The sequence below is a fragment of the Alosa pseudoharengus genome, unplaced genomic scaffold (assembly GCF_046254945.1).
Source record: "Alosa pseudoharengus isolate Yale_2024_CS ecotype anadromous, Long Island Sound unplaced genomic scaffold, YU_APseudo_1.1 YU_APseudo_1.1_scf_5, whole genome shotgun sequence".
In the NCBI taxonomy this organism is placed as follows: Eukaryota; Metazoa; Chordata; class Actinopteri; order Clupeiformes; family Clupeidae; genus Alosa; species Alosa pseudoharengus.
Window position 1 is genome coordinate 38,307,136 of NW_027468837.1, and position 24,019 is coordinate 38,331,154.

General features: G+C 44.3%; 2 protein-coding genes across 3 annotated transcripts in view; one reads left to right on the forward strand and one right to left on the reverse strand.

Annotated features, from left to right (window-relative positions):
- atxn7 (ataxin 7) overlaps nt 1–18,943 on the reverse strand; it is a 31,149-nt gene extending 12,206 nt beyond the window's left edge. The window contains exons 1-5 of one of the 2 annotated variants that reach the window (XM_076269007.1): nt 18,802–18,943; nt 16,290–16,386; nt 10,718–10,930; nt 10,483–10,545; nt 5,194–5,298 (exon numbers count right to left, since the gene is read on the reverse strand). In XM_076269007.1, the coding sequence (XP_076125122.1) occupies nt 5,194–5,298; nt 10,483–10,545; nt 10,718–10,922 (373 nt within the window). In that variant the 5' untranslated portion in view covers nt 10,923–10,930; nt 16,290–16,386; nt 18,802–18,943. Of the gene's footprint in view, nt 1–5,193; nt 5,299–10,482; nt 10,546–10,717; nt 11,346–16,289; nt 16,387–18,801 lie in introns of those variants that run through there. The other variant, XM_076269008.1, reaches the window with a different exon arrangement.
- A 253-nt stretch (nt 18,944–19,196) lies between these two features.
- On the forward strand, nt 19,197–23,427 carry thoc7 (THO complex 7). The gene is made up of 8 exons (XM_076267510.1): nt 19,197–19,307; nt 19,794–19,914; nt 20,179–20,306; nt 20,392–20,478; nt 20,664–20,721; nt 20,873–20,939; nt 21,040–21,109; nt 23,197–23,427. The coding sequence occupies exons 1-8, from the start codon at nt 19,289–19,291 to the stop codon at nt 23,253–23,255; spliced, it is 609 nt and encodes a 202-aa protein (XP_076123625.1). The 5' UTR covers nt 19,197–19,288; the 3' UTR covers nt 23,256–23,427.
- The last annotated feature ends 592 nt before the right edge of the window (nt 23,428–24,019 follow it).

Genomic DNA, 24,019 nt, shown 5'->3' on the forward strand with positions numbered 1-24,019 from the left:
GAGAGAGAGAGAGAGAGAGAGAGAGAGAGAGAGAGAGAGAGAGAGAGAGAGAGAGAGAGAGAGAGAGAGAGAGAGAGAGAGAGAGAGAGCGCAGCGTGTGCTGGTCTACATGGCAACAGCATCGACGAGCCTTCTGGGAGAAAGTTGGTCTCTCGGCATAAGTGCTTGCAGAGATCGGGGCAGATTACGCTGTACACACAAACCACCCCAATGGACAGAGACACCCTCACAGAGATGGTGAGCGGGCAAGAAAATAATGCACACTTATACACACTCACTTACACATCAAGCGCAGACCGCCAAGATCGTTTCTTTGTTGTGTAGGGCTTTTTTTGGTATATATATAGTATAAGTATATATACTCTTTTGATCCCGCGAGGGAAATTTGGTCTCTGCATTTATCCCAATCCGTGAATTAGTGAAACACACACAGCACACAGTGTACACACAGTGAGGTGAAGCACACACTAATCCCGGCGCAGTGAGCTGCCTGCATCAACAGCGGCACTCGGGGAGCATTGAGGGGTTAGGTGCCTTGCTCAAGGGCACTTCAGCCGTGCCTACTGGTCGGGGTTCAAACCGGCAACCCTCCGGTTACAGGTCCGAAGTGCTAACCAGTAGGCCACGGCTGCTATGGCTTTGGTTGCAGCCATAATGCAAGTCTCACCCTTTAGAAACGTGATGAATGCCAACTTGGCACAGTCTCCGCAAGCAGAGCCGTTTTTTTGGGAAGAAAGGCTTTTTCAGAGGCCAACACAACAGGCTGCGTGAAATTGTCCTGGCTTATTCACGATCCTTTGTGGCCTTCTGTGATACCAGGGGTCTGGTTTCAATGGGCAACACTGTTCATCGAAATCACCGCAGAGAATCAGTGGGATTCTGTGATTGAAAAACGGTCACGGCGAAGTCGAAAGTGCGTGCCAATCATGCTAGAGCAGCACGCGGCCCAGACTGCCACTCTAGGGCCGATAGGAGGGGTAATGGACCACAAACACCATGAGCGAGATGAAAGCCCACAGCACAAACTTCAGACACAAATCAGCAAGGGCCTCATCAACACTCCAGAGAGCGGGAATGAAATACTCTTTTCAGTGCCCTTTGTGCCAAGGTTACACTTCCAGAGAGCAGGTCACTAGTACTGAGTGAAATACTCTTTTCAGTGCACTTTGTGCCAAGGTTACACCTCCAGAGAGCAGGTCACTAGTACTGAGTGAAACACTCTTTTCAGTGCACTTTGTGCCAAGGTTACACTTCACACTCCTCGCAGTCCATAAGAGTGAATGAAAGTCACGAAGCCATGGCTAACAGTCAGAGTGTGGTCACATTAAACAGTGTGCCAGCCTGTAGAAGCAGTATTGGGATTGAGCCTACAGAAGCAGTATTCGGATTGAGCCTACAGAAGCAGTATTGGGATTGAGCCTACAGAAGCAGTATTGGGATTAAGCCTACAGAAGCAGTATTGGGATTCAGCCTACGCCAACAGAAGCAGTATTGGGATTGAGCCTACAGAAGCAGTATTGGGATTAAGCCTACAGAAGCAGTATTGGGATTGAGCAACTGATTTATTTCATTCCCTCTTTTGCCATATGAGCCCCCCAGGGCTTGTCAATGTGTCGCCCTCTTGTGGCCACGACTAGTCACGGCAGGGAAACCCCACACTGGGGTGGAGGAGTAATCGAACCTCTTTTTTACCAACCCCGTTTTCTCAATCAAATTACTGTAGCCAAAAGACACACACACACACACACACACACACACACACACACACACACACACACACACACACACACACACACACACACACACACACACACACACACACACACACACACACACACACACACACACACACACACACACACACACACTAGCCTAACTAACCTTCTTCAGGGTGAAGGCCTAGTATGTAACAAGCTCTTTTCAGTGTTAACACTTCACTGCATAACCCCTGAGGCTTGTTGTTGTTGGTCAGACAAGAAAGCACAGTTCTTCCTTCCCTCTGTGAGATCACTTTCTACTGGCTATTCTTTATTCACAAGCTTCTGTGCTGTTCTCCCAATGTCAAGCTGACATAAAAAAAAGCCTTTCAGATGAGTCAATTGCACATTCCACAGAATCATAGCTCAGAGGGACATGAATCTGATCTACAACTCCACCAACGCCACCACCAGCACTACTGCTGCTCCTTCCCTCTCCCTTCCTCTCTCTCTCCCTCCCTCCTTCCCTTTCTCTATCCCTCTCTAGGTCGGTAGCGGAAACCGGCCGGCACAGCTGGTGGCAGTGCTGACCTTCACTGCGGGCCCCTGCTCACTACCTGCTGACGTGAAGTGCTGAGACGCAGCAGAAACACAGTGGACGCACAGCACAGCTCCCCAGGACTCCAGGAGCCCGAGGTGCCCAGCCCCTGCCACGCACCGGTGAAGGAATCCAGTCCTGGGAGTTTCCCCCACTTCCTCTCTTCTGACTCCGCTTTTCCCCCACTTCCTCTCTTCTGACTCCACTTTTCTCCCTTTCTTCTCTTTTAACAAGCGAGACGCACGACTACCAGGACAACTATGAGAGACAGACGACTACCAGGACAACTATGAGAGACGCATGACTACAGGACAGAGACACACGACTACCAGGCAACTATGAGAGACGCACGAGTACCAGGACAACTATGAGACGCACGAGTACCAGGACAACTATGAGAGACGCACGAGTACCAGGACAACTATGAGAGACGCACGAGTACCAGGACAACTATGAGACGCACGAGTACCAGGACAACTATGAGAGACGCACGACTACCAGGACAACTATGAGACGCACGAGTACCAGGACAACTATGAGAGACGCACGACTACCAGGACAACTATGAGAGACACACGAGTACCAGGACAACTATGAGACGCACGAGTACCAGGACAACTATGAGAGACGCACGAGTACCAGGACAACTATGAGAGACACACGAGTACCAGGACAACTATGAGACGCACGAGTACCAGGACAACTATGAGAGACGCACGAGTACCAGGACAACTATGAGAGACGCACGAGTACCAGGACAACTATGAGACGCACGAGTACCAGGACAACTATGAGAGACGCACGAGTACCAGGACAACTATGAGACGCACGAGTACCAGGACAACTAAACCTTGCAGGGCTCCAGCTTTGAGCTCATCCAGCCCGACGCCACTGGATTACGGACACCGTGTGCTAACAGCATGGGAGCGGATGACCGACGCCACTGGATTACGGACACCATGTGCTAACAGCATGGGAGCGGATGACCGACGCCACTGGATTACGGACACCGTGTGCTAACAGCATGGGAGCGGATGACCGACGCCACTGGATTACGGACAGCGTGTGCTAACAGCATGGGAGCGGATGACCGACGCCACTGGATTACGGACAGCGTGTGCTAACAGCATGGGAGCGGATGACCGACGCCACTGGATTACGGACAGCGTGTGCTAACAGCATGGGAGCGGATGACCGACGCCACTGGATTACGGACAGCGTGTGCTAACAGCATGGGAGCGGATGACGTCTCACGTGGCACTGGCCACTCTCTGCCCACACTGAATCTTTTAAATATGCTCTTCTGCCGTGTCATCTCTTTGGTTCAATACAGAATTTCAACGCGAGTGACAGAAGCAAGATGTCCGACAAAAGTTCTGCTCAGAACAGCGTGGCATGGCACGGCGTCGGGGCATTCCAACTGAACACAAAGTAATCAAACTGATTTGCTCACTGACAAATCGCCCGCGTCGTGTCGCATGCAGTAAGGACACTGAGTGAGGACTCCTGACAGCAAACCTGGTCCCAGTGCCAGGCAGAGCCCCGCTATGTGCAGGCCTGCCAGAGCAGACACACGCCTGGCTCACAGAGCCAGCCTCCAGGGAATCAGCATCTGCTGCTCTAGAGCTGCTCTACAGGGGCCAGCCTCCAGGGAATCAGCATCTGCTGCTCTAGAGCTGCTCTAGAGGGGCCAGCCTCCAGGGAATCAGCATCTGCTGCTCTAGAGGGGCCAGCCTCCAGGGAATCAGCATCTGCTGCTCTATAGCTGCTCTACAGGGGCCAGCCTCCAAGGAATCAGCATCTGCTGCTCTATAGGGGCCAGCCTCCAGGGAATCAGCATCTGCTGCTCTAGAGCTGCTCTAGAGGGGCCAGCCTCCAGGGAATCAGCATCTGCTGCTCTAGAGCTGCTCTAGAGGGGCCAGCCTCCATTTAATTTAAATTAAAGATAGATAAAAGATAAAATCCTTTCATTGAGCTGTGCTTTTTTAAGAACCTACACACTACCAAGACAGTCTTAACACCTCCAACCCCCCCCCCCCCCCACCCCAAAGTCATGCTACCGCCACACATTCAATCAAATTCTGTGGGAAACACTGGAATCAGCATCTGCTGCTCCAGACCCTTTTGAGTGGCAACTCATCCCACTTCACAGCTGAGAAGAGCTACCTGTTACTTGCTTCAGATGAGCATATTCACCAGCCTCTGTGCCTCTGTGTGTCTTTTGCTTTTTTTCTGGAAACTTTCCTTTTAAAAAAGAATGACTTGCATAGCAAATAATCCCTTGATTCTCAAATCCATTAGTCAGCAAACCCCCCCCCTATTTTGCCTGCCAGGGTCAGCACCAAACTATCAAGTCCACTTGCAACTGACTCTTAGGCTGTGTGACTCCCGTGATGCTTCTGACACCAGGCGAGAGCCTCGCATGATATAACAATATATTAAAATAACCCCCGCGTGGAGAGACCCATCCACTAAAAGAGGCACATCAAATATTAACTTGAGAATTGTAAACAGAACTCTGGCGGTGGAAATCAAAGGCTCGCCTTCAACCCCGCCCCCCCAACACACACACCAGAGGTAGAGATAAGAAATAGTAGGCCTGTGCGTGTGGGTCTGCATGCATGTGCATGTGTGTGTGCGTGTGCATGTGCTTGTGCGTGTGGGTGTGTGTGTGTGTGAGAGAGAGAGAGAGAGAGAGAGACAGAGAGAGAGAGTGTATGTGTCTCACATCTCTTATGTGTTTTTTTAAATTCCCTCATGTGAGATTTAATTCCTGCCTGCTGTAGAGGGGCCTGTGGTGGAAGGAACTCACTGTAGTGTGCTTGGTACGGAGCATGGCGTGTGGTGGAACTCACCGTAGTGTGCTTGGTACGGAGCATGGTGTGTGGTGGAACTCACCGTAGTGTGCTTGGAAGGCCTGGGGCTTCACCACCTGACTGCAGTGGCTGCACATGACCAGGTAGAAGTCGTCCTGCGCCGGGCACTGACCGAATATGGGCATGTCTGCATCCACAGGACCACAAAGCAACACAAAAATAAACAAACAAACAAACTCATTAGATGAACGTTGGAATACAGTTGCTTGCAGCGTTGTGACAGTGCTTAGACAATATGGATAGCCTAACTGTCATATGTGGAACACTGTTGCTTGCTGCGTTGTGACAGTGCTTAGACAATATGGATAGCCTAACTCTCATATGTGAGGCACTGAACCTATTAAACTGAAACCTCATAAACATTAGAATGCACACCAGACAAACGCCATCATTAGACGAACTGATAATTAAAAAGGAGAAGCCTTGTTATACGGTTGCTTGCAGTGTTACAGCTTATTTATGGCAGTGCACAGACAACACTCACTCACACAGGTGAGGCTCTGGAGCTATTAGACGGGAGGCTAATGACTATCAGAGCGCACACCAGCGGGGGATCAGGATCTCAATGAGCTGGAGGAGCAGGGCCAGAGGGCTGCGGGGGTGATTGACAGGTGGATCTCAGGCCTCCAGACACACTCAAGGTTCACGTGGAGGAGAATAATTCATAAATCATTGCTGCAATCGCAGACGGCGACGGGGATGGCCTGAGCGAACTGCTGCCTGGAGACACACACTGCAGCCTGGAGAGCGACTGTGTGCAAGCGTTAATGTGTTAATGCACTGCACTGCGCTGTGCATGCATTTGTGTGACGGCCGACCGAATACACACCCGAGGCTTCTGTCTGGTTAAGACAAGGACGCATGGGGGGCATCTAGGAGACACTTGCTGTTATTATTTCCCCCACACCTACACCATACCACCCCCACAACAACAGGAAGTCCATACACAGAGAGTGCACAGTCCTTGACGATACAAGTCTTGTTTTTTTTTCTATCTGTTTTTATTTTTTTTTAAAAGAGGACAGGAAGAGAGTGGAGTGATAAGCAGAAATAAGACACAGTGCCAGGACTCCAAAGGTTGCCTGAGGAGCACGCCTGCCACAAACAGGAGTGGACTCAGCTGACACGGAACGAGAGAACGAGAAAGCACGAGAGAAAAGTGGGAGAGGGTAGGGAGGAGGGAGGAGAGAGAGACAGGCGGCAGGGAGTTGCTGCTGGTAAATTATGGTGCATTTTACAGTTTGAACGCACACAAACGTGTTGCGAAACGCAGCGAGCTCCCAGCCTTCTCATATCTGGAGTGTGTGCCCTCCATGGGCGGCTGTGCAGCAAAGGAAAAGCGCCTGCCAAAAAACAGGAAGCTCTTTCTGCCAGAGGTACATGCAAGCACACGAGAGAGGGAGAAAGAGACGTAAAAACAGAAATCTTCCTTTTCTGGGGTAATCACTAACTGGCTCCTGGGGGGCTGGAGGTTGGTAGCTTCTTAGGAGGTTTCAGCCTGATTAGGTTAGAATAAGATATTATTAGGTTTGTGCAATAAATAACAATGGTGTGTAATTAATCACGCTAAATAATGTGCTCCCATTCTGGACATGACAATTTTGCATATTGCTTCATTTAATATCATTATCAGGATTCATCCATACATGTGATTAAAAGGTCATTCTGAGCTAAAAAATAAAGTTCACTGGCTACAGAGAGCAGAGTTTGGTCTCAAGATAAATACTATTTACCAAAAGCTTCCCATAACACACCGAGACAAGCAGCGATCACTGACTAGCATTTGCCGCCTATGAAGGGACTGCTAATTACGCACTATAATTAAGAGGCTGTCTGAGTGGCAGCAGGCTCATCCTCAGGCTGCCAGCACATTCACACTGAGCCCTGAGGACCCTCCAAAACGCTGGACCTGCCGGACACCATTAAGTCTTTTACACAAGCTTACCTTAGCTCTTCTGCTAATCATCTTCAGTACGAGGATTAGCCACTGAAATGACCCGCACTCAAACACGAGGTAATTGTCCAGCGCCACTCGATTAAAAAGCATGTCAAATAGCACCTTGGCTGCGCGTGCAGCCTTCAGGCACGGGAGGACTCGAGCACTTTAAAGTTCCTATATGAGTCCGAGCAGCACGGGAGGACTCGAGCACTTTAAAGTTCCTATATGAGTCCGAGCAGCACGGGAGGACTCGAGCACTTTAAAGTTCCTACACAGGAGTCCGAGCAGCACGGGAGGATGTGAAAGTGTCGCCCACCCCGGAACGCAAATGACCATCAAACAAAAATGAACTGGTCATCACTTAAGTACAACCTCTGCACTTCGAGACCACTGAACTAAAAAGAAGATGATGAACAAACACAAATGTTGATGATGAAAGGGTAAAAGGATTCATACGTAACTAACATGTTACTCTACTGGGCATAATTCCAAATCCTTCGTGTGGATTTTGCCAGACGCACACCTCACAGAACAAAGCCAGACGATCTTTGTGTACACCAGGGCCATTTTACTTTTCATCGGGTGGAGAGAGAGAGAGAGAGAGAGAGAGAGAGAGAGAGAGAGAGAGAGAGAGAGAGAGAGAGAGAGAGAGAGGAGAGAGAGAGAGAGAGAGAGAGGGAGTGAGGGTGAAAGAATAAGAAAAAGGAATGAGGGAGGCCTGCGCGAGTGGGAAAATCCAGATAATTTCGCCGTCCCTTCCTTGTCAGTGATGGACGATCAGCAGCGTGGCCAGTGCCGAGACGGAGGCAGCACCACCCCCCCCCTCTACACCCACTCCAACTGAGTCCAGCCTGATGTCCAGCCTCTCAGCTCTGCCTCTTCATATGCCTCCTGCTTGCTTGTCAGCAGGTTCACAATGTGTCACAACTAGTGGTGGATAATAAATGACCTCACACCTAGCCTGGGCTAACTCATCGATGAGCCACTCGTTCAGACGACTGGAACAGGGACGGTGGAGGGTGGCCGTGTGAGTGTGTCAGCCATGTGCCTGTGCGTGTGAGCGGGTAGGCATGTTGCGGCGTGGCACTTGTGCATGTGTGTGTGTGTCTCAGTGCGCCTGGGTGTGTGTGTATTTATGTCTCCCTTTGTGTGGGGGAGGAGAGAGTGTCTGTTCGAACTAGGGGGTGGTGGGGGGGAATAGATAGATAGAGAGAGAGAAAAAACAAAAGCACAGTTAGTCACAATAGAGGAGTAGTTATCCGTGGAGGGTCAATGAGAACGTTCTCACTTCAGCACGATCCCACTGAGCAACCAATCCCAAGGACAGAAGAACCCCAGACACGGACGACTTCCATTGATGAACCTCATCCATGCGGCCGACTGAAGATTATGACCATGATGTGAAACAGAGGTGCTTTTCCCGCTCCCGCCTGCCAATCACCTGAATGAGTTCAAAAACCTCATCTCTCGCAACACTTAGGTGATTTCTGCTTGATATGAATCACCGATTCATGCTTGACGCTCATCTTCAGGAGACAAAGAGTTAGGTGTAGCCTTTCTTAGTCCACAGCCTCCCTCGGGCGCTAGGCCACAACCACAACCCGTGCGTCGGATCCAAAATGAGCCGATCCCGCTCCTGCTCCACGAGCTCCTAGGGAAGCTGGCCAGCCAGCCTGTCTGCCTGTTTCAAACCAAAACAACATCCCAAAGTGAAAGTGAAACAGGAGCGTTGTGGGACGCCAGCTCGATGCGGGGCAGGGGGGTGTGTGTGTGTGTGTGTGTGTGTGTGTGTGTGCAGAGACGCATTAGTTAACCCTCATCACCTCAGGCACCTCCTGGGAATAACAGCTTCCAGAGCTGGGACTCTGAACATGAAGGACTAATCACCTTCAGAGAGACACAAGAAAGACAGCCTGTGACAACAGACCTGTGCGCTTTAACCACTGCTATTCCATACACATAAGAGACAGCATGCATAAGAGAGAGACCAACAGACCGGACAGACTCACAGACAGACCGAGGGAGGGAGGGAGAAAGACAGAGAGAGAGAGAGAGAGGAGGAGGGAGAAAGATAGAGAGGTAGAGGGAGAGGGAGAGAGAGAGACAGAGAGAGAGAGGAGGAAGAAAGATAAAGAGAGAGGTAGAGGGAAAGAGATGGATAAACAAGACAGGTTCTGCCTTGCCACGGCTTCTGAGAGACTTCTAGGATATGAATGATTTGCTCCAAATTTTGCAACTTCGCCGCAGCGAACACACACTGCCTCCATTGTTTGGCAGTGCAAATGCATGGTTAGATAAGTGCCACGGCGAGTAGAGTACGCAAGCCCTTTTCCCTCGCAGCTCAGCAAGCCTGATGGAGACTCCAACATGGTGGCCACTGTTGCCATGAGAAAGCGTGTGTTGCTCATGAGCAACTCCCAACTACATGAGTCACCTTGTTCATCTGTTCAACACACAATCACTTTGAGTGTCATTCATTACCTGGACGCAGTCATAGCAGTGTGTGAGATTAATCAATCATTTGAGGGGATTCATTGTTTCTAAAGGAGATTTTACGATCACATGGCTCTGACTTTACTACTTAATCTTTTGTCTTTACCAGGCAGGCCTGCCATACCACACAACTACTCTCTGGTGATACCATCTGATGATAGGCCCACCCACAGCCATGGAGGAAGACATGCGAGCGAGACCTGATATGAATATAGTGGCTGTTATGAAAGCTTTTGATCTTGTTCACAATGTTATGAATGTTTCAACATGGTTTAAAATGTATCCCTCATCTCTCTGTTGTATTATTTTGTGGGCCGAAGGGGGGGGGGGTATCACCTCCCATCTGTTTTATCTGCTAAGCATTACAAAGCATATTGAGGTATTGGGCAGCCTTAATGCTAAATCACAACGGCCAAAATGCAACCATGCATGCCAACAGGATGCTACAACTATCCTATATCAAAGCCCATGGAGGAAGCACCTAAAAATACTTAGAACGGTTTGATTAAATACAACAGGTCTTCCTCTAGGTACGATGTCCAGAATTTTATTTTTTTTAAATGGATATTTGCTTTACAATGGAAACTGTTGCCATCAACAGAACTGACGCCCTGTGACAGCCTTTAAGACACCTGGGCTCCAGTTGTAACTTTGTAACTGCTGCTGTCAGCGTATATGTTCCCCTTCTTGATGAATAGCAGGGCATAGTTTCTGTTTAAATAGACTGTACAAATAGATCATGTATTTGTAACTGTACTTGCAGTGCGTCGATTAGGCCCGTATAAGTAAGATGCACTTGTTTTACAGAGAGCCGCCGGTGCAGGTTAAATGTGCGAAGCACCAAAACAAAAACACACCTTTGCACAGGAAAGCACTCACCGTCTCTGCAGAGCCGCATGGCTTCTCGATTTTTCCCGCACTCTTTCAAACTTTCCTCCGAATCTGCACATAAACAGAGGCGATCGGATTCAGTCAGATAAATAGTTACACTTGCTTGCCCGTGCTGTTGCTACCAGTAGCGTTTGATAATGTTCCCCAACTGCACGCAATCAGCAAAAGCTGTCGATCTTCGTCTGATGTTTATCAAAACAGCTATTCGCGCAGGACTACTCACCGTCGCTCCCGTGCAGTTTGACAGCATCGACCCAGCTGCTCCAAGGCTGTCCCAGCATGATTTCAGGACTAGGCAGGGATCTACGCTCCGCACCAGTCGCCATTGCTGTGGAGGCTTCTCCCCGCTGGAGCTGCTGCTGCTGCTTTAGCTGCCTGGCCGCTTTGCGCTGCTCCCCCCTGACGTCATCATCGGCCCTTTCCGACATTCTTTCCGCTACAATGTAACAAAACAGCAGGCAGCGTTTAAGGTGGTTAACAGGAATTCTTCATTGATCGACACCTCTCAAACTGCATGTCTTACTAACATCGACGCGTTGTTCATTCCTAACGAGCATGGCCGAACGTCAGTTCGACCAAATCCCCTTGTTTTGACAGAGGCAATCCATAGTGTACCTAATGGCGCTCTTCGTTACATACATTCTGGGCAATGGCAGATTTCTGAGATAAAACTTTAAGGAGGAACTAGGCTACTAAGTTCACTCAACTGACGTGTGCGGGAAACCCTGAGGATCCAGGTCACTCACGCGAGTCCTAGACATTCTGCGTTATCTTGCGGAGAACATGACGCTGGCAATGTAACTAGCAAAGATGGCAAAAGTTGATAGAGCACACTTAAGGAAGTGTGGCGATTTCAGAAATCTCTCGCGTCATGCCACTGTAAATCCCCCCCCCATAGTTATTTGATATCCCTTCGTCTATTGGCTCACGTAGTCGGCGAAAATTGGCTGACTTAACACGAGTTCAGTTAAACATGTGAGCAGAGTACTACCATTAATTCATTCAGCATTGCTCCCAGATCAGTTCAAAGACTCGCAAAAAAAACCCTACTTCGTCTTTCAGTTCAATGCATGAACAAATCCGTGTCAGAATGGTGAAAAGGATCCCGACATTTCACTTGCCCAACACAAGGCTCTTCAGCATGCTCTGTTAATTCTTATTATGTCATATGTCTCTGTGTAGTAATCTTGACTTTGCTAAACATGCACAACTACACTCACAAAAAATGTAGGCTAATAAATACATCTACTGAATGATGTGTACGCACGCATGTACATGCAATTGCATATTATTTCACAAATTCCATTCCATCCTGTAGATTTTGCATTGCTCTCAAATTGTTGATCAGGCCTCTGCTGAAGTTGGCTCTGGCAGCCCACACAACCGAGATGCAAGACCCACTCAGCTTACCCACACAAGTCAGTTAAAAAGGGAACTATGATGGGAGTATTGCGATTAAACAACCAATATCTCTTTACTTATTCCATATCCAGCTTTTCTTTTGGCCTGTCTGAATAGGAACTCACTCAGAGTGTAAATAAAACGTTAAAATGTTAGAAAATGACATTCAATGCAGTGTGTTGTATAGCCAGTAGTTCTGTTTGGGGTCTAGGAGAGGAAAATAATAATACTTGGTGAAAAAAAAAGACTTAGTTCAGAAAAAAAGACAAATTATACTTTTAAGTGTGCCTGCTGATGCGATCAAAAGGGCTGGCTGATTTCTTCCTCATAGCAGCAATACAATTACAATTTAATTATCTTTTACAATTTACACTTCTGTAAATTCAAATATTCAATTGGTAATGTGTGTGTGCATAATGAATAACATTAAATATAAGCGTTTAGCCTATATGAAAATTCTGTTGTTGTTGTGACACTGTGGATTAGTGCAGTGGATCTCAACCTGGGGGTCACCAAATTGTGTGAAAAACATTTTAATTCTACATTAAACCATCACTTTTTATCAGTTTTGTTCAATATCCATTACTATTTCTAACACACTCATACCAACAGCTTTGTTTACACGAGCCAGTCTAAACAATGGCGGTATGGCCCTAGCTAAGCATCAGCAAATTGGCAATAGTAATATTGCCGTCTTTGTGGGATTAATATTTTATGTCATGATAATGTAGTTCACTGTGGCTGTGTTCTCCCATTAGCTGTGCATTCATTGTTGTTTATGGTCATGAACACACATGATAATCTTGTCCTTCGTATTACCTGATATGTTGTCCTATTCGTAACACCTGTGATAGTTGGCCTATAGAGATGGCTTCACAGAAAAAAAGTAACGTTACTCCAACTCAAGACTCCAGTCTGAATCTAATATAAAAGCATTGTAGTAAAGCCAAAATGGAATTCATTATTCTGTCTGTGGGCAAAAATGAGCAGGTAGCAAACACCAATAGGATTATTCTGGGGGGGGTCACGACCAGTGTTGTGCCTGAACGCGTTCATTGAACGAAAGTTCATGAACTCGTTCATATTTTGACCGAACGTGAACTGAACGTACTGCATTACTGCCTGATGAACGTTACTGTGAACTCGTTCATTCTGGTGTCTGTGAACGGCACGCTCTTTCAGTTTAACTTCGTTCAATAGCCTAGGGTGCCAGATTTCTACACAGCCTTCCACGCGAAAACCCGGCTAAAACACATCGTAAACAGGCCTTAATATGGCAGCATGCAGGTCACCATTTCTCAAACTATGGGCCGCGGTCAGCAACGTGGACAATGCTGGTCTGCAGAGTGAAATTATTCCCGGGGCATCGTCTGATAATTTGCTGCGCAATTGATCAAGGAACCGCGGACAGAAAAAGAAAACAAACATTTCTGCAATTAGTAGGAAATACTTGTTAATTTGGTGTCATCAAACATAGAGGCATAGAATTAAGTCGTGGTATGAGCGTTTATTCAATGCATGCGTGTGCACGTTGGTAGCAAAGCTAATATAAGCTCAACCTATTGGAAGGCTATTTAATTATGAAACGACATTTAATAGAACGACGTGGATTTACGCAACTTCCATAAAAAACAGAGCACTGAATATATAAAACACTGTCTAGCATTAAGTATTAAAGTCAGCCAAAAGCTATTAAAGTCTTAGTTAAAGATAGTTAAAGATCTCCAGATCAGTGATTTACGCATGATCTGATCCGCCATTTAACATTCACAAAAGCTGGTTGTGTTTCCTGAATCCTTACATTCAGGCATTCAAATGAAATGTAATTAAATAGCATATAAATATTCTATCAGTATGATGCTTGCATGAGGGAAACATCCCAAAACAACGGCACCCATATAATTGCTTTTGTTTTGAGAAGTATTTCTCATGCAAGCATCATGCAACAATGCAAAAACAATGAAACTATTGTAGGCCTAATTATATTTTACATTAGTAAAGCAGTACTCTGATGTGCATGTTTTCACACACTTTTGTGAACAATCTTAGCACTTTAAACATTGGCTGTTTTGAAGTGCATGTATAGCAATAGTATAAAAATAATAATAATTGTGATATCATTACGATAATTTGATGGGGGGTGGGAGGAGGGGGTGGATTCATGTAGGTGGGCCCTATGACCCCAAAGTATGCCTGGACTGGGCCTCAGGTCAAAGAAGTTTGAGAAAGGCTGATGTATGATCGTATGATCATTTAAACAAGTTTTATGACAAGGTCGGTGAGGATGGGAAAAATCGTACATTTCTGTGCAAACTTTGCCCGCACTTCAGTCACATCCACAGCAAACCTGAAACGGCACATTGAACTCAAGCACCTGGCTAGCCTTTTAAGGTATGTGCAAGCCAATACAAAATCAAAAGCTGTCAAGACAGATCCTCAACCCAAATGAACAGCATTCTATATGTGCTGTGGCAATAATTTATAAAAAATAATAGCTCGCAGCAAAAAAAAAAAAAAAGAACTATGAACTAGTTCATTTTTGGAAAGTGTGAACTTAGTTCAAAATTTTGAATTATGAACTATGAACTGAACTAGTTCATTTTAAAATTTGTGAACTGAACTTTGAACTAGTTCACATAGAAAGTGAACTTTCCCAACACTGGTCACGACTTCAAAAAGGTTGGGAACCACTGGATTAGTGAACAATATTTTAGTAAAGTAATGGAATGCTAACTTCATTGTCAGGGTAAGATTGGTCAATTAGCTAAATATTTTGAATGGAATATTCACTAAGGAGTCAGACAGCCTTGCTATTTTCATGTTGTTAGGTTCAAATACCACAGGTGTGTGACCTACAGTGGGCCAGAAGATTTCAAAATAACTATTATTGTGGTCAATTTTGTTATTGTTTTTTTTTTGCTTTCCAAGTAGGGGTGGGCGATATGGACAAAAAATAAAATCTCGATATTTTTTGTGATTTTGACGATAACGATAATTAGTCGATATCCTTTAAAAAAATATTTTTATTAAAGTCTGAGTTACTTTACAGCTCATTATTTATGAATAGCATTATTACAATAATAACCAATAACCTAACCTGCGACTTTTTAACCAAATCAACCAACGCATGTCACTCTATGACACATTTCCATTTTGGGGCACTGGTAGCACTCTGGACTTGTAACCGGAGGGTTGCCGGTTCGAGCCCCGACCAGTGGGCCACGGCTGAAGTGCCCTTGAGCAAGGCACCTAACCCCTTACTGCTCCCCGAGCGCCGCTGTGGTTGCAGGCAGCTCACTGCGCCGGGATTAGTGTGTGCTTCACCTCACTGTGTGTTCACTGTGTGCTGCGTTTCACTAATTCACAGATTGGGTTAAATGCAGAGAACAAATTTCCCTCACGGGATCAAAAAAGAAAAAAAAATCAGCCCCCACTTGTGTGTGTGGCAATGACATGGTCTAGCCAGCTACATTAGAGAAGATGAATAGGCCTAACAGTTTCCCAAGAGAAAGTCTGAAGCTGAAGTTCCTTTCAAACCTTTACATAGGATTCACTGTAAAACTAAAAGCAGACCAACAGAGTAGCCTACATCTCAGTTATTTCCTTCTATGTTTTGTTTTAGAGCAATCACGTAGGTTAGCATTCCAAGTTATAGAAACAAATGTGTTAGCTTATGGCTAATGTATATGAGAAATCCCATAGAGATGCTAACAGTTAGCATAATCGGTAAACGTAGATATTTAGAGCGAACTTAAGTCCATTTACAAAAGTTACATGAGAATAGTTATTTGTTTACAACTGACTATTAAAATACTCAAAGGCTAATGTTTTCTATCCATATAATACCGTGTAGGAAAAAACGTGACTGTCTCATCAATGCTACTTGAACAGAAGTAGCCGCATAAAATCCCAAGTAGGCTACTCTTGCTGCACAAAATAAACATTAGGCTGCGTGGGACAATGTTGTGACCCACTAGTGATCACGTGACACTTGCTCTGCTGCACTTCTCCCGCATAGCCTACCTCCTGGGAATGTATGAGTCTTCAGTGCGTGATTTCGAGTGTTTTTCCCCATAAGTAATTTAAATACTCGATAATGTCAATTTGCACATCGTTAAAACAACAATCACGATATTATCGCAGACGACATATATCGCCCACCCCTATTTCTAAGTACAAGGGATTGAAAGAATACCTCTGGTCATAGTATGACTAGGAAAGGCCTCTTTGCATGAAAATGAAACTTGTGGAAGTGCTTGTTCACAGCATTTCAATTTAAATTTAAATCTACCACAAACATGGATAATGTCTGTGCCTGGCTTTGAGAAGAAGTAATAATCAGACATGCAATTCAACAGTGATGTAATCAAGAGTGCAACAGTGAGGCGTCATACCTTATCAACAGGAGAAAAAGGGAATTCACTTTGTGAAATCAGTAGATCCTCATCAGTTTGGATGTCAAGGTTCTGCCACACAATCTGCAAGGGTAATCTGGGGAGTAGGTAAGAGGGGGTTGAGAGAGAGAAAGCGACAACATTACTGCTTTGTGAGTGTGGATGCAATAATCACTGTTTGGGGAATTAACCGCTTGTCTGTCCATGCAGCATAGTCTATAGCACTGCTAAGAATGGATCTGGCCATGGCTTTCCAGTCTACAGCTTTCACGCTTCCATGGGAGCTACTTATGGAGGCTGCCGTCGCTGCAGAGTAATCCAATCCAATAAGCGCTATCCCCACGTTAACCACCGGAGAGTCCTGCAGTTACCGGCTCAATAATCCCTTTCGAGGGTTACAAAAGGCAGTGAAAACAATTTGATTTCTTAAAGGTGTTTAGGAATCCTCCATATCATAGATTGCCAAGATATCGTTTTTTTGTTTGTTGTTGTTGTTTTCAAATATAAAATATTTATATATAAAAAAAATGACTTGCACATCAATCGTCCACTGACTTATTGTCATACTGATTATTAAATTAAATTAAAAGCAGATACATAACAAATACATAACAAAGCTTTCATAATGACGCAATACGATGTGGTTATTACATATATTTATAAACACAGATCTGGTACTTTGAGTCTGACTCCTTGATGGGACTGTTTCATTTGTTAGCAATGTACGATAATATTGGCCCAACATAGGCCTAGGTATCCGCTGAACAAAATAAATAAATAAATAAATAAACTTAATTATTGGCAGATATGAAGATGAGGTCCTGGTCTGTAAGCTCTCAGAAAAGCATCATAAAAATCTGTTCACAAAAGATGAGATTTTCATTTGAAAGAATAAATGTGGCATATTTTATATCTAGTCTAAGGATTCACTTATTTCAGGAGTGAACGTCTACATTTGTTCAAGAATATATTTTGGATAGAATCAAAGGAATTGTTTTAGGCCTATGTCATGTATCTAAAACAATTAGGCTTAGGGTTAAGTAAGCATAACCAAATAGGTTAATATTATAGTACAAGATAGATTTGTTCTCTTCAATTAATGATATTATCAGCAATCAGCCCATAGGAGTTCAAAATAGAGGTTATGGTCATTTCAGGTTCATGCAACAGTCCTTGATGTTCTCTGTATCAGCAATCAGTCAAGGTGAAGTTCACTACGCTTTGCCAAGGAAAGTCAAAAGTGATAATGCAGAAGATTACACTCATTTTTTCTGACAACAATGAAGGTGATTAGTTTAAATAACAAATTTAGGGTGACCAATACATTTTGCCTGTTTTTGCCTGTTTTCAATTTTGCATTGTTGTGGTGTGAAGTGTAAGGCCTTGGCCACTAGGCCTAGGTGATTCTAAAATATAAGATCTAGGTCACTTGTTTGTACAAAGTGGGCCTGAGGGAATGAGTTAAATAGATTGTGCTTTCAATAACGGGATATTAAAGGTAGAAGTTGTATTAAGTAGCGAAACAGACTAAGGCATTCCTTAAACTTGTATACCACAAACTAACTAGCCTAGCCTGGGAAACCACCACGAACTGAAGGGTCTGGTGTCAACTAGGCTACAAACTAACATGAATATGAGGAAAATATTCCGAAATGAAAATGTGAAACTGAAGTTTAGGATGCTTCATACTGTATTTCCAAAATGAGGTACAAATCCTGTAAAAGTGAAAGTATGCTATATCCAACAAACTTGTTGCTGTTGGAAGTTGATCAGCTGATCATAGTTTTTGCAACAATTCATTTCTAAAATGGCATCTATCATAAACCATCAGTCTGGTGCTTTAACAAAAAATATAAACTTGATCAAATCCTTGATCCAAAGATTCTTGAAGAACACAATTTTGTGTTAGCGTTTTTGTTTATCATTATGACAAACTAAAATGATTAATAAGAGGTTTGGATGAATCCCTGTTAGGCAACCAACCAATATACGCTGATCCACATGTTGTGCTGAAAAAAACATGGTTCCTGATTACAAAAATATGCATTATTTTTAAAGCATGCCAGCGCCATTAGTATACATCATCATCATCATATGCATTGAAATATGTAACATAAACAAAAACTCAACCCCTGTGCCTTTTTTCCGCCGCAGCACTAACGCACAGACTGGAATGTAACTTATTAGGAAGTTAACGTTAGTTGGTCTACCTCAAGACAGTTGGTCATGGAACAGGTTATACAATAATACAAGAAAAGTACCTTTCAATGGTCAAATAATATAAAAAAGGCATTTGTTGAAAGTAGCACAAAATATGCGTCTTAAACATACAATCACGTCACCACAACACAATGTTACTGGCATTCAAGGAGAGGCAGTGGTTAGCTTGTTAGCCTCGCCGCTTGGGCAAGCCAGCCATTTAGGATGAGCTAGCAAGCTAGTTAGCATGAAGCAGGCTATCTGGTTGAACAGCAATTGGCAGACAGTGTCGAAAAAATGTTTCATTTCTTACCAATGCCCTGGACGTAAGAGATGGAAAAACAGCCACTAGCAGAATAAAGTCGGTTGATTGTGACATATATTTTAAATTGGAGATCGTGAAAAGAGCGAATGCAGTGTTCACTGACTGTGGAGGTCTTCACCAGGTGCTTCCATGTCTGTTTACCAGGCAGCATTGTGGGACACACACGTCACTGTACCCTTTACCCGCACGCATGCACGTCGGGAAAGCTGGCAGTTATCATGTATTGTCAAAAGCCTTTAACTGTACATGTAACTGTTGTCATTTTGTTTACTTTCATGCATATTTTCCGACTTTAGGGAAAGAAACTATTGCTGCACAACAGTAGGAATGGCAGGGCAGTTTAGTAATCTATGGTGGTAGCCAACCAGCACTGTCAAGCGTAGAGGCGGGGCAGTCTGCTAGCCAGCACTCTATGTTGTCACTAGGTTGTCTGCAAAGTTTTCTGTAGGAGGCGTGCGTACTTCGGAGATATATCATGGGGGCAGTAACTGATGGTAAGGTCGTTTAATTAGTTTATATTGTTGATCAATCATATATTAATTATGAAACCTGCGCCCTGTTTAAGAGAGAGATGAATTAACAGGCTAGTTGGAGTCTATCAAGGACCTGTTCAAATTAGCTTTTCACACAATACAACATGTTAGCCGATTAGAATCTAGCTTCTTGTTTAGACGTTACTCTGAAGTTACAACTAGCTAGAACGTCAGTGTAGGTTGCTATTGGTGTTAAGTAGTTCGGTAGATCGGAGGAAATATAATCTCTAAACCTAGCTTTGTTATAGAGGTTACATAAATATGGGTGTGTTTCGAGTTATGAGGTCTTTTTTAATTTAACCGGCAGCTGAGCTGGCTAACACGCACGTTAGCATTGGAGTTAGCTTAATGCTATCATTTGCTACATAACATTGTTCGTCTTTCTTCTAGGCACCAATATTGCGATTGCTAACTACACTGTGCATTGGTTGTCTTGTTCTGCTCTAGACGAAGTTATTCGAAAACGTCTCCTCATTGATGGCGACGGGGCTGGAGACGACCGACGTATTAATGTGCTCCTCAAAAGCTTCACAAAATGGTGCAACTCAACTGGCTCACCTGAAGAGGGGTAAGTCGTGGGAAATCTGAAGATGCTCATTCTTTGGCAGGATTGATTGTACTCAAATAGACACTGCATTGCACTTAAAAGACTTCAAATTGTGCCGTGTGCTTTGGAGAATATTTTGACTCTTCCTTCATCTATGTGGCTATTGTTGTTGATGTAAAACGCTAGAGTGCTCCCAAAACTCATGTGTAATGTGGGATGCAAGTTAATGTCCGCCCAGACATTTAACTATAATCCTGTTTGTTTGTTTGTTTGTTTCCCCCCCAGAGTAATTCAGTACCAGAGGATGGTGGGCACCTTGTCGCAATGTGAATTTTCGATGGGGAAGACCCTACTAGTGTATGACATGAATCTCAAGGAAATGGAAAATTATGAAAAGATTTATAAAGATATTGGTAAGCGACATGATTTCTAGAATATGACAACTGAACATTCTGTATATGATTAAGTGTTGATTCTTTACTTTATGTTTTATTATAGAGCAAAACATAACATCAGCCCATGACAAAATCACAGAGTGCAAAAAGGAGATTCAGCGGGCTAAAAGAATACGAAAAAATCGCCAAGGTATGATCGTAAAATAAATAACAGTAAAATCCTTTGTGGCATCTGTTCAGCTAGTACTTTTCGACTCTGTGTCTTAAACATGTTATGGGACCAACTGTATTCTGCCTCTTGACCATGTTCTTTTATGACTAGGTCATGTAACTAAATTCAATTCATATATAATATATTTTTTTTTTCTGCAATAGAGTATGATGCTTTAGCAAAGGTTATACAGCAGCATCCGGACCGCCACGAGACACTGAAGTGAGTATTATCCTGTATTTGAGAAATCTAAGTGTGTGTGTGTGTGTAAATATTAAGTTGGCTTCATCTTACTCCTGTGGTCTGTCTTGTAGATCCGGTGATTGATTTGTGTTCAGTTTTATTTAATAAGCATCCCTTTAAATATCTACAGGCAGCTTGAAGCACTCGACAAAGAACTTCAGCAGCTTTCACAGATTAAAGAGAATGTTGAAGATAAGGTAGGCTATGCCTGTGGTTCGCTCCTTTGCATCATTTACTATTTGAAACCCTGGTTCCCAGAATCTTACCCGGTATCTCACTTGTTCTGTTCCGGTGCAGTTGGAGCTGCGGAAGAAGCAGTTCCACGTCCTCCTCAGTACGATCCAGGAACTGCAGCAGACACTGGAGAGTAAGTGAATCTCCCCGATGATAAATTTCTTTTTTTATTCACTCTAAATACGGACAGTGATGACTGGCCATGTGTTGATGGGGTAACTAATCACGAGCAGATGGTGGCAGAAAGACAGCATTTTTTTTTGTGCTTTTGAACAAGTGCTGGTGAAGAAGCATGCTTTTCTGCAGTGCCAGCCTTGTGTGTGTGAAATCACCTAGTAGAGTTAACTGTTTGTAGGGTTGCTGAAATGACCGCCAAGTGCCAGAAAGGAGGATTTGGTAGTGATTTATTAGTTTCTTATTTACTAATCTTAAGTAACCATCCTGTTGTGGTCATTTTACCATGGAAAATCACTCTAGTAACATGGTCTGCTCACTTGCCTTTGGTTTGAGTGATTAATTGTTCTCAGTTATTTCATATTCTTGCATAAACTAAATGTAACATGTTGATGTGCTAGAGGTGTCCAGTGTTGCCCATCATGAGTATGCGGTTGCAAAGCAGGGCAGTTTGAAAGATCAACACGGCTCGAGCATACTTCATTCCCATGGCGTAACAGAGCCCTCTTATTCCATTTTGGCTGTCTTTTGGGCTAGACAGTCTCGTTTAAAAAATACAAATTGCTCCTGCCAGGTCTGCTCTCCGTGGTGACGGAAGGCCAGTGCTAGCTAGAACCTATTCAAATGATTCACACGATTCAAAGCATCCAGCCCCTCAATTGGGAGTTATGTTTATAATAAATCCTGAACATCCATTCTCTTCTATTTGTCATAAACCTTTTGCCCCATTACTACAGTTGTAGGCCTATATAATGAATGCAGACAATATGCTTTATTTTTGTATTATTTTAAAGTTTTTGCAAACAGTTTTTAGCACTTATTCATAGGGGCTTTCTTTGCAGCGCTGCCATTCCCACTAAGTGCAGGAGGGGGGTACCAAAATGTCTCTGATGAATAGGATTAGCTTTGATGCAAACTGCTTTTCACTCAGACTTGAGAATCTTTACATTTTCAAAATACAGAAACATCTTGTTACATTAGGCTGCTCATGTGTTGCTGCTTTTAGACTGATTTTTTTTTTTAATTATTATTGATGGCCACTACACCAAGCCTAAAACATGGTCCGTTTTGGCTACATAAACATACTAAAGATGTCATATCGGCCTCTGGTTCATATGTGAGCAGCACAGGTAGGGCACTAGACAGGGGAAAGCCATGGAACTCAATCATAAAACAGTCTTTGAATGGGTAAAAATTGATGAGAAAATTAACTGCATGAAGGTACGCAAATCATAGCACTTTCTAGACATGGCAAGTAACACTCAAGTTTAATTGGCTCTAGCCAAGATTTACTGTAAATATTCATGAGTGATGTGATTTAGACAGGCTAGTCTACACATCAGTCTCTCCTGCTGCAGTTATACCCCATCATGCCATTTGATCGGTTGTTCCTCAAAAGTATAACATGAATAGTAGCACCCCTAAACTTAGGAAACAGCTCCATGTTATGTTTTGCCAAATTCAAAGGGCATTTTTTTGAAGTAGCCTGATGGGTTCACATCACTTACGGCTCCCGCACACAGTTGCGTGCGTTGCAGTGCTGGAGATGCATCCCGTTTACATGGGCTCACGTCATCCGTTGCCGAACTGAATTGTGGGTCTGTTGCGTCGCGTTGCTCCCGTCACTCGCGTTGAGAAGTTCAGCTGTTGCTGCACCCACGGACAACAACAGACGGCACCAGCCAATCAAATTATGATTATAGGCCTACTTCAAGGCATTTGCATAGTAGGCTACACACCCCCAAAGCAGTTCCGCTAGGGCACTCAAATGGCCAGGGGCTTGTTAAGGTTTGCTAAATGGGGTAACATCAGGAACCCATGAGAATGTTGGCATTTTGATACAAGGCTTAGATAGACAAAAACTGAAGAGTGCTTCAAACTTACAAAACAAAACAAAAAACTCACCCACTGCTTATCAAGTTATTTCTCTGTTTGTTTAGACAGTTTCGTAGTTGTGATGGTGTCAGTATGGTGTGGTGATGAACTTAGTTCACCAACGTTGTTGTTGTGGATGTGCAGTAATTTTGTGCCGTTTTCTCTCCTCAGCTGATGAAAAGTCCGAGAATGACGATACCCAGGAGAGCTCGATGGATAACGGTGACTGACTGCTGCTTGCTGTGGCCGTGGCCAATGATCATGTGTTTACTGAAGTTCATTCCCCTTCAGCCCACCCAGGCCTTTAGAATGGGTGCACTCTTTTATTTCTGTTCCATTTTATGTGCTTTGAAATGCATTGTTAACATTAAAAATGTTTTGAAAAGTTTTCAAACTGTTGAATTCCTCAGAGTTGTGGTCATTTTATTTTGTACAGCCACTTACGGCTCCTACACACAGTTGCGTGCGTTGCAGTGCTGGAGACGCATCCCATTCACTTTACATGGGCTCACGTATCCGTTGCCAAACTGAATTGTGGGTCCGTTGCGTCGCGTGTATCCCGGTGCTCGCGTTGAGAAGTTCAGCTGTTGCTGCACCGACAGACGGCACCGGCCAGTCGACGGACGCCACCAACCAATCAAATTACGGTTATACTTCAAGTAATTTGCATAGCTACCATCGGGAACACCCACTGGCATGCGTTGACAGAACGCAACTGTGTGTAGAAGCCGTTACCCTTCAAAAAGTACGTCTGGGCATCATTTTTCACATACAGTAAACACCTCAGACCATGGTATATGAAATAAGTGGACACTAATTGACCTTGCCAGCATAAATATTTCCACATCACTTGATTAACTTGGCAGGCTGTTAAACTCACTTCCATAAGAGGGTCCCTTGGTAGCTCAATATAATCAGCAACCACTCCACCTGTGTCACTCTCCACTTAATATTTTCATTCATGAACAATTTGATGACCTGAATACGCTGGCAG

Bases quoted from the DNA above. Each gene is read 5' to 3' on its own strand.
- thoc7 (XM_076267510.1), top strand. The intron at 20,307-20,391 runs GTAAGCGACATG...GTTTTATTATAG, and splicing joins AAAGATTTATAAAGATATTG to AGCAAAACATAACATCAGCC. The intron at 21,110-23,196 runs GTAAGTGAATCT...TTCTCTCCTCAG, and splicing joins ACTGCAGCAGACACTGGAGA to CTGATGAAAAGTCCGAGAAT.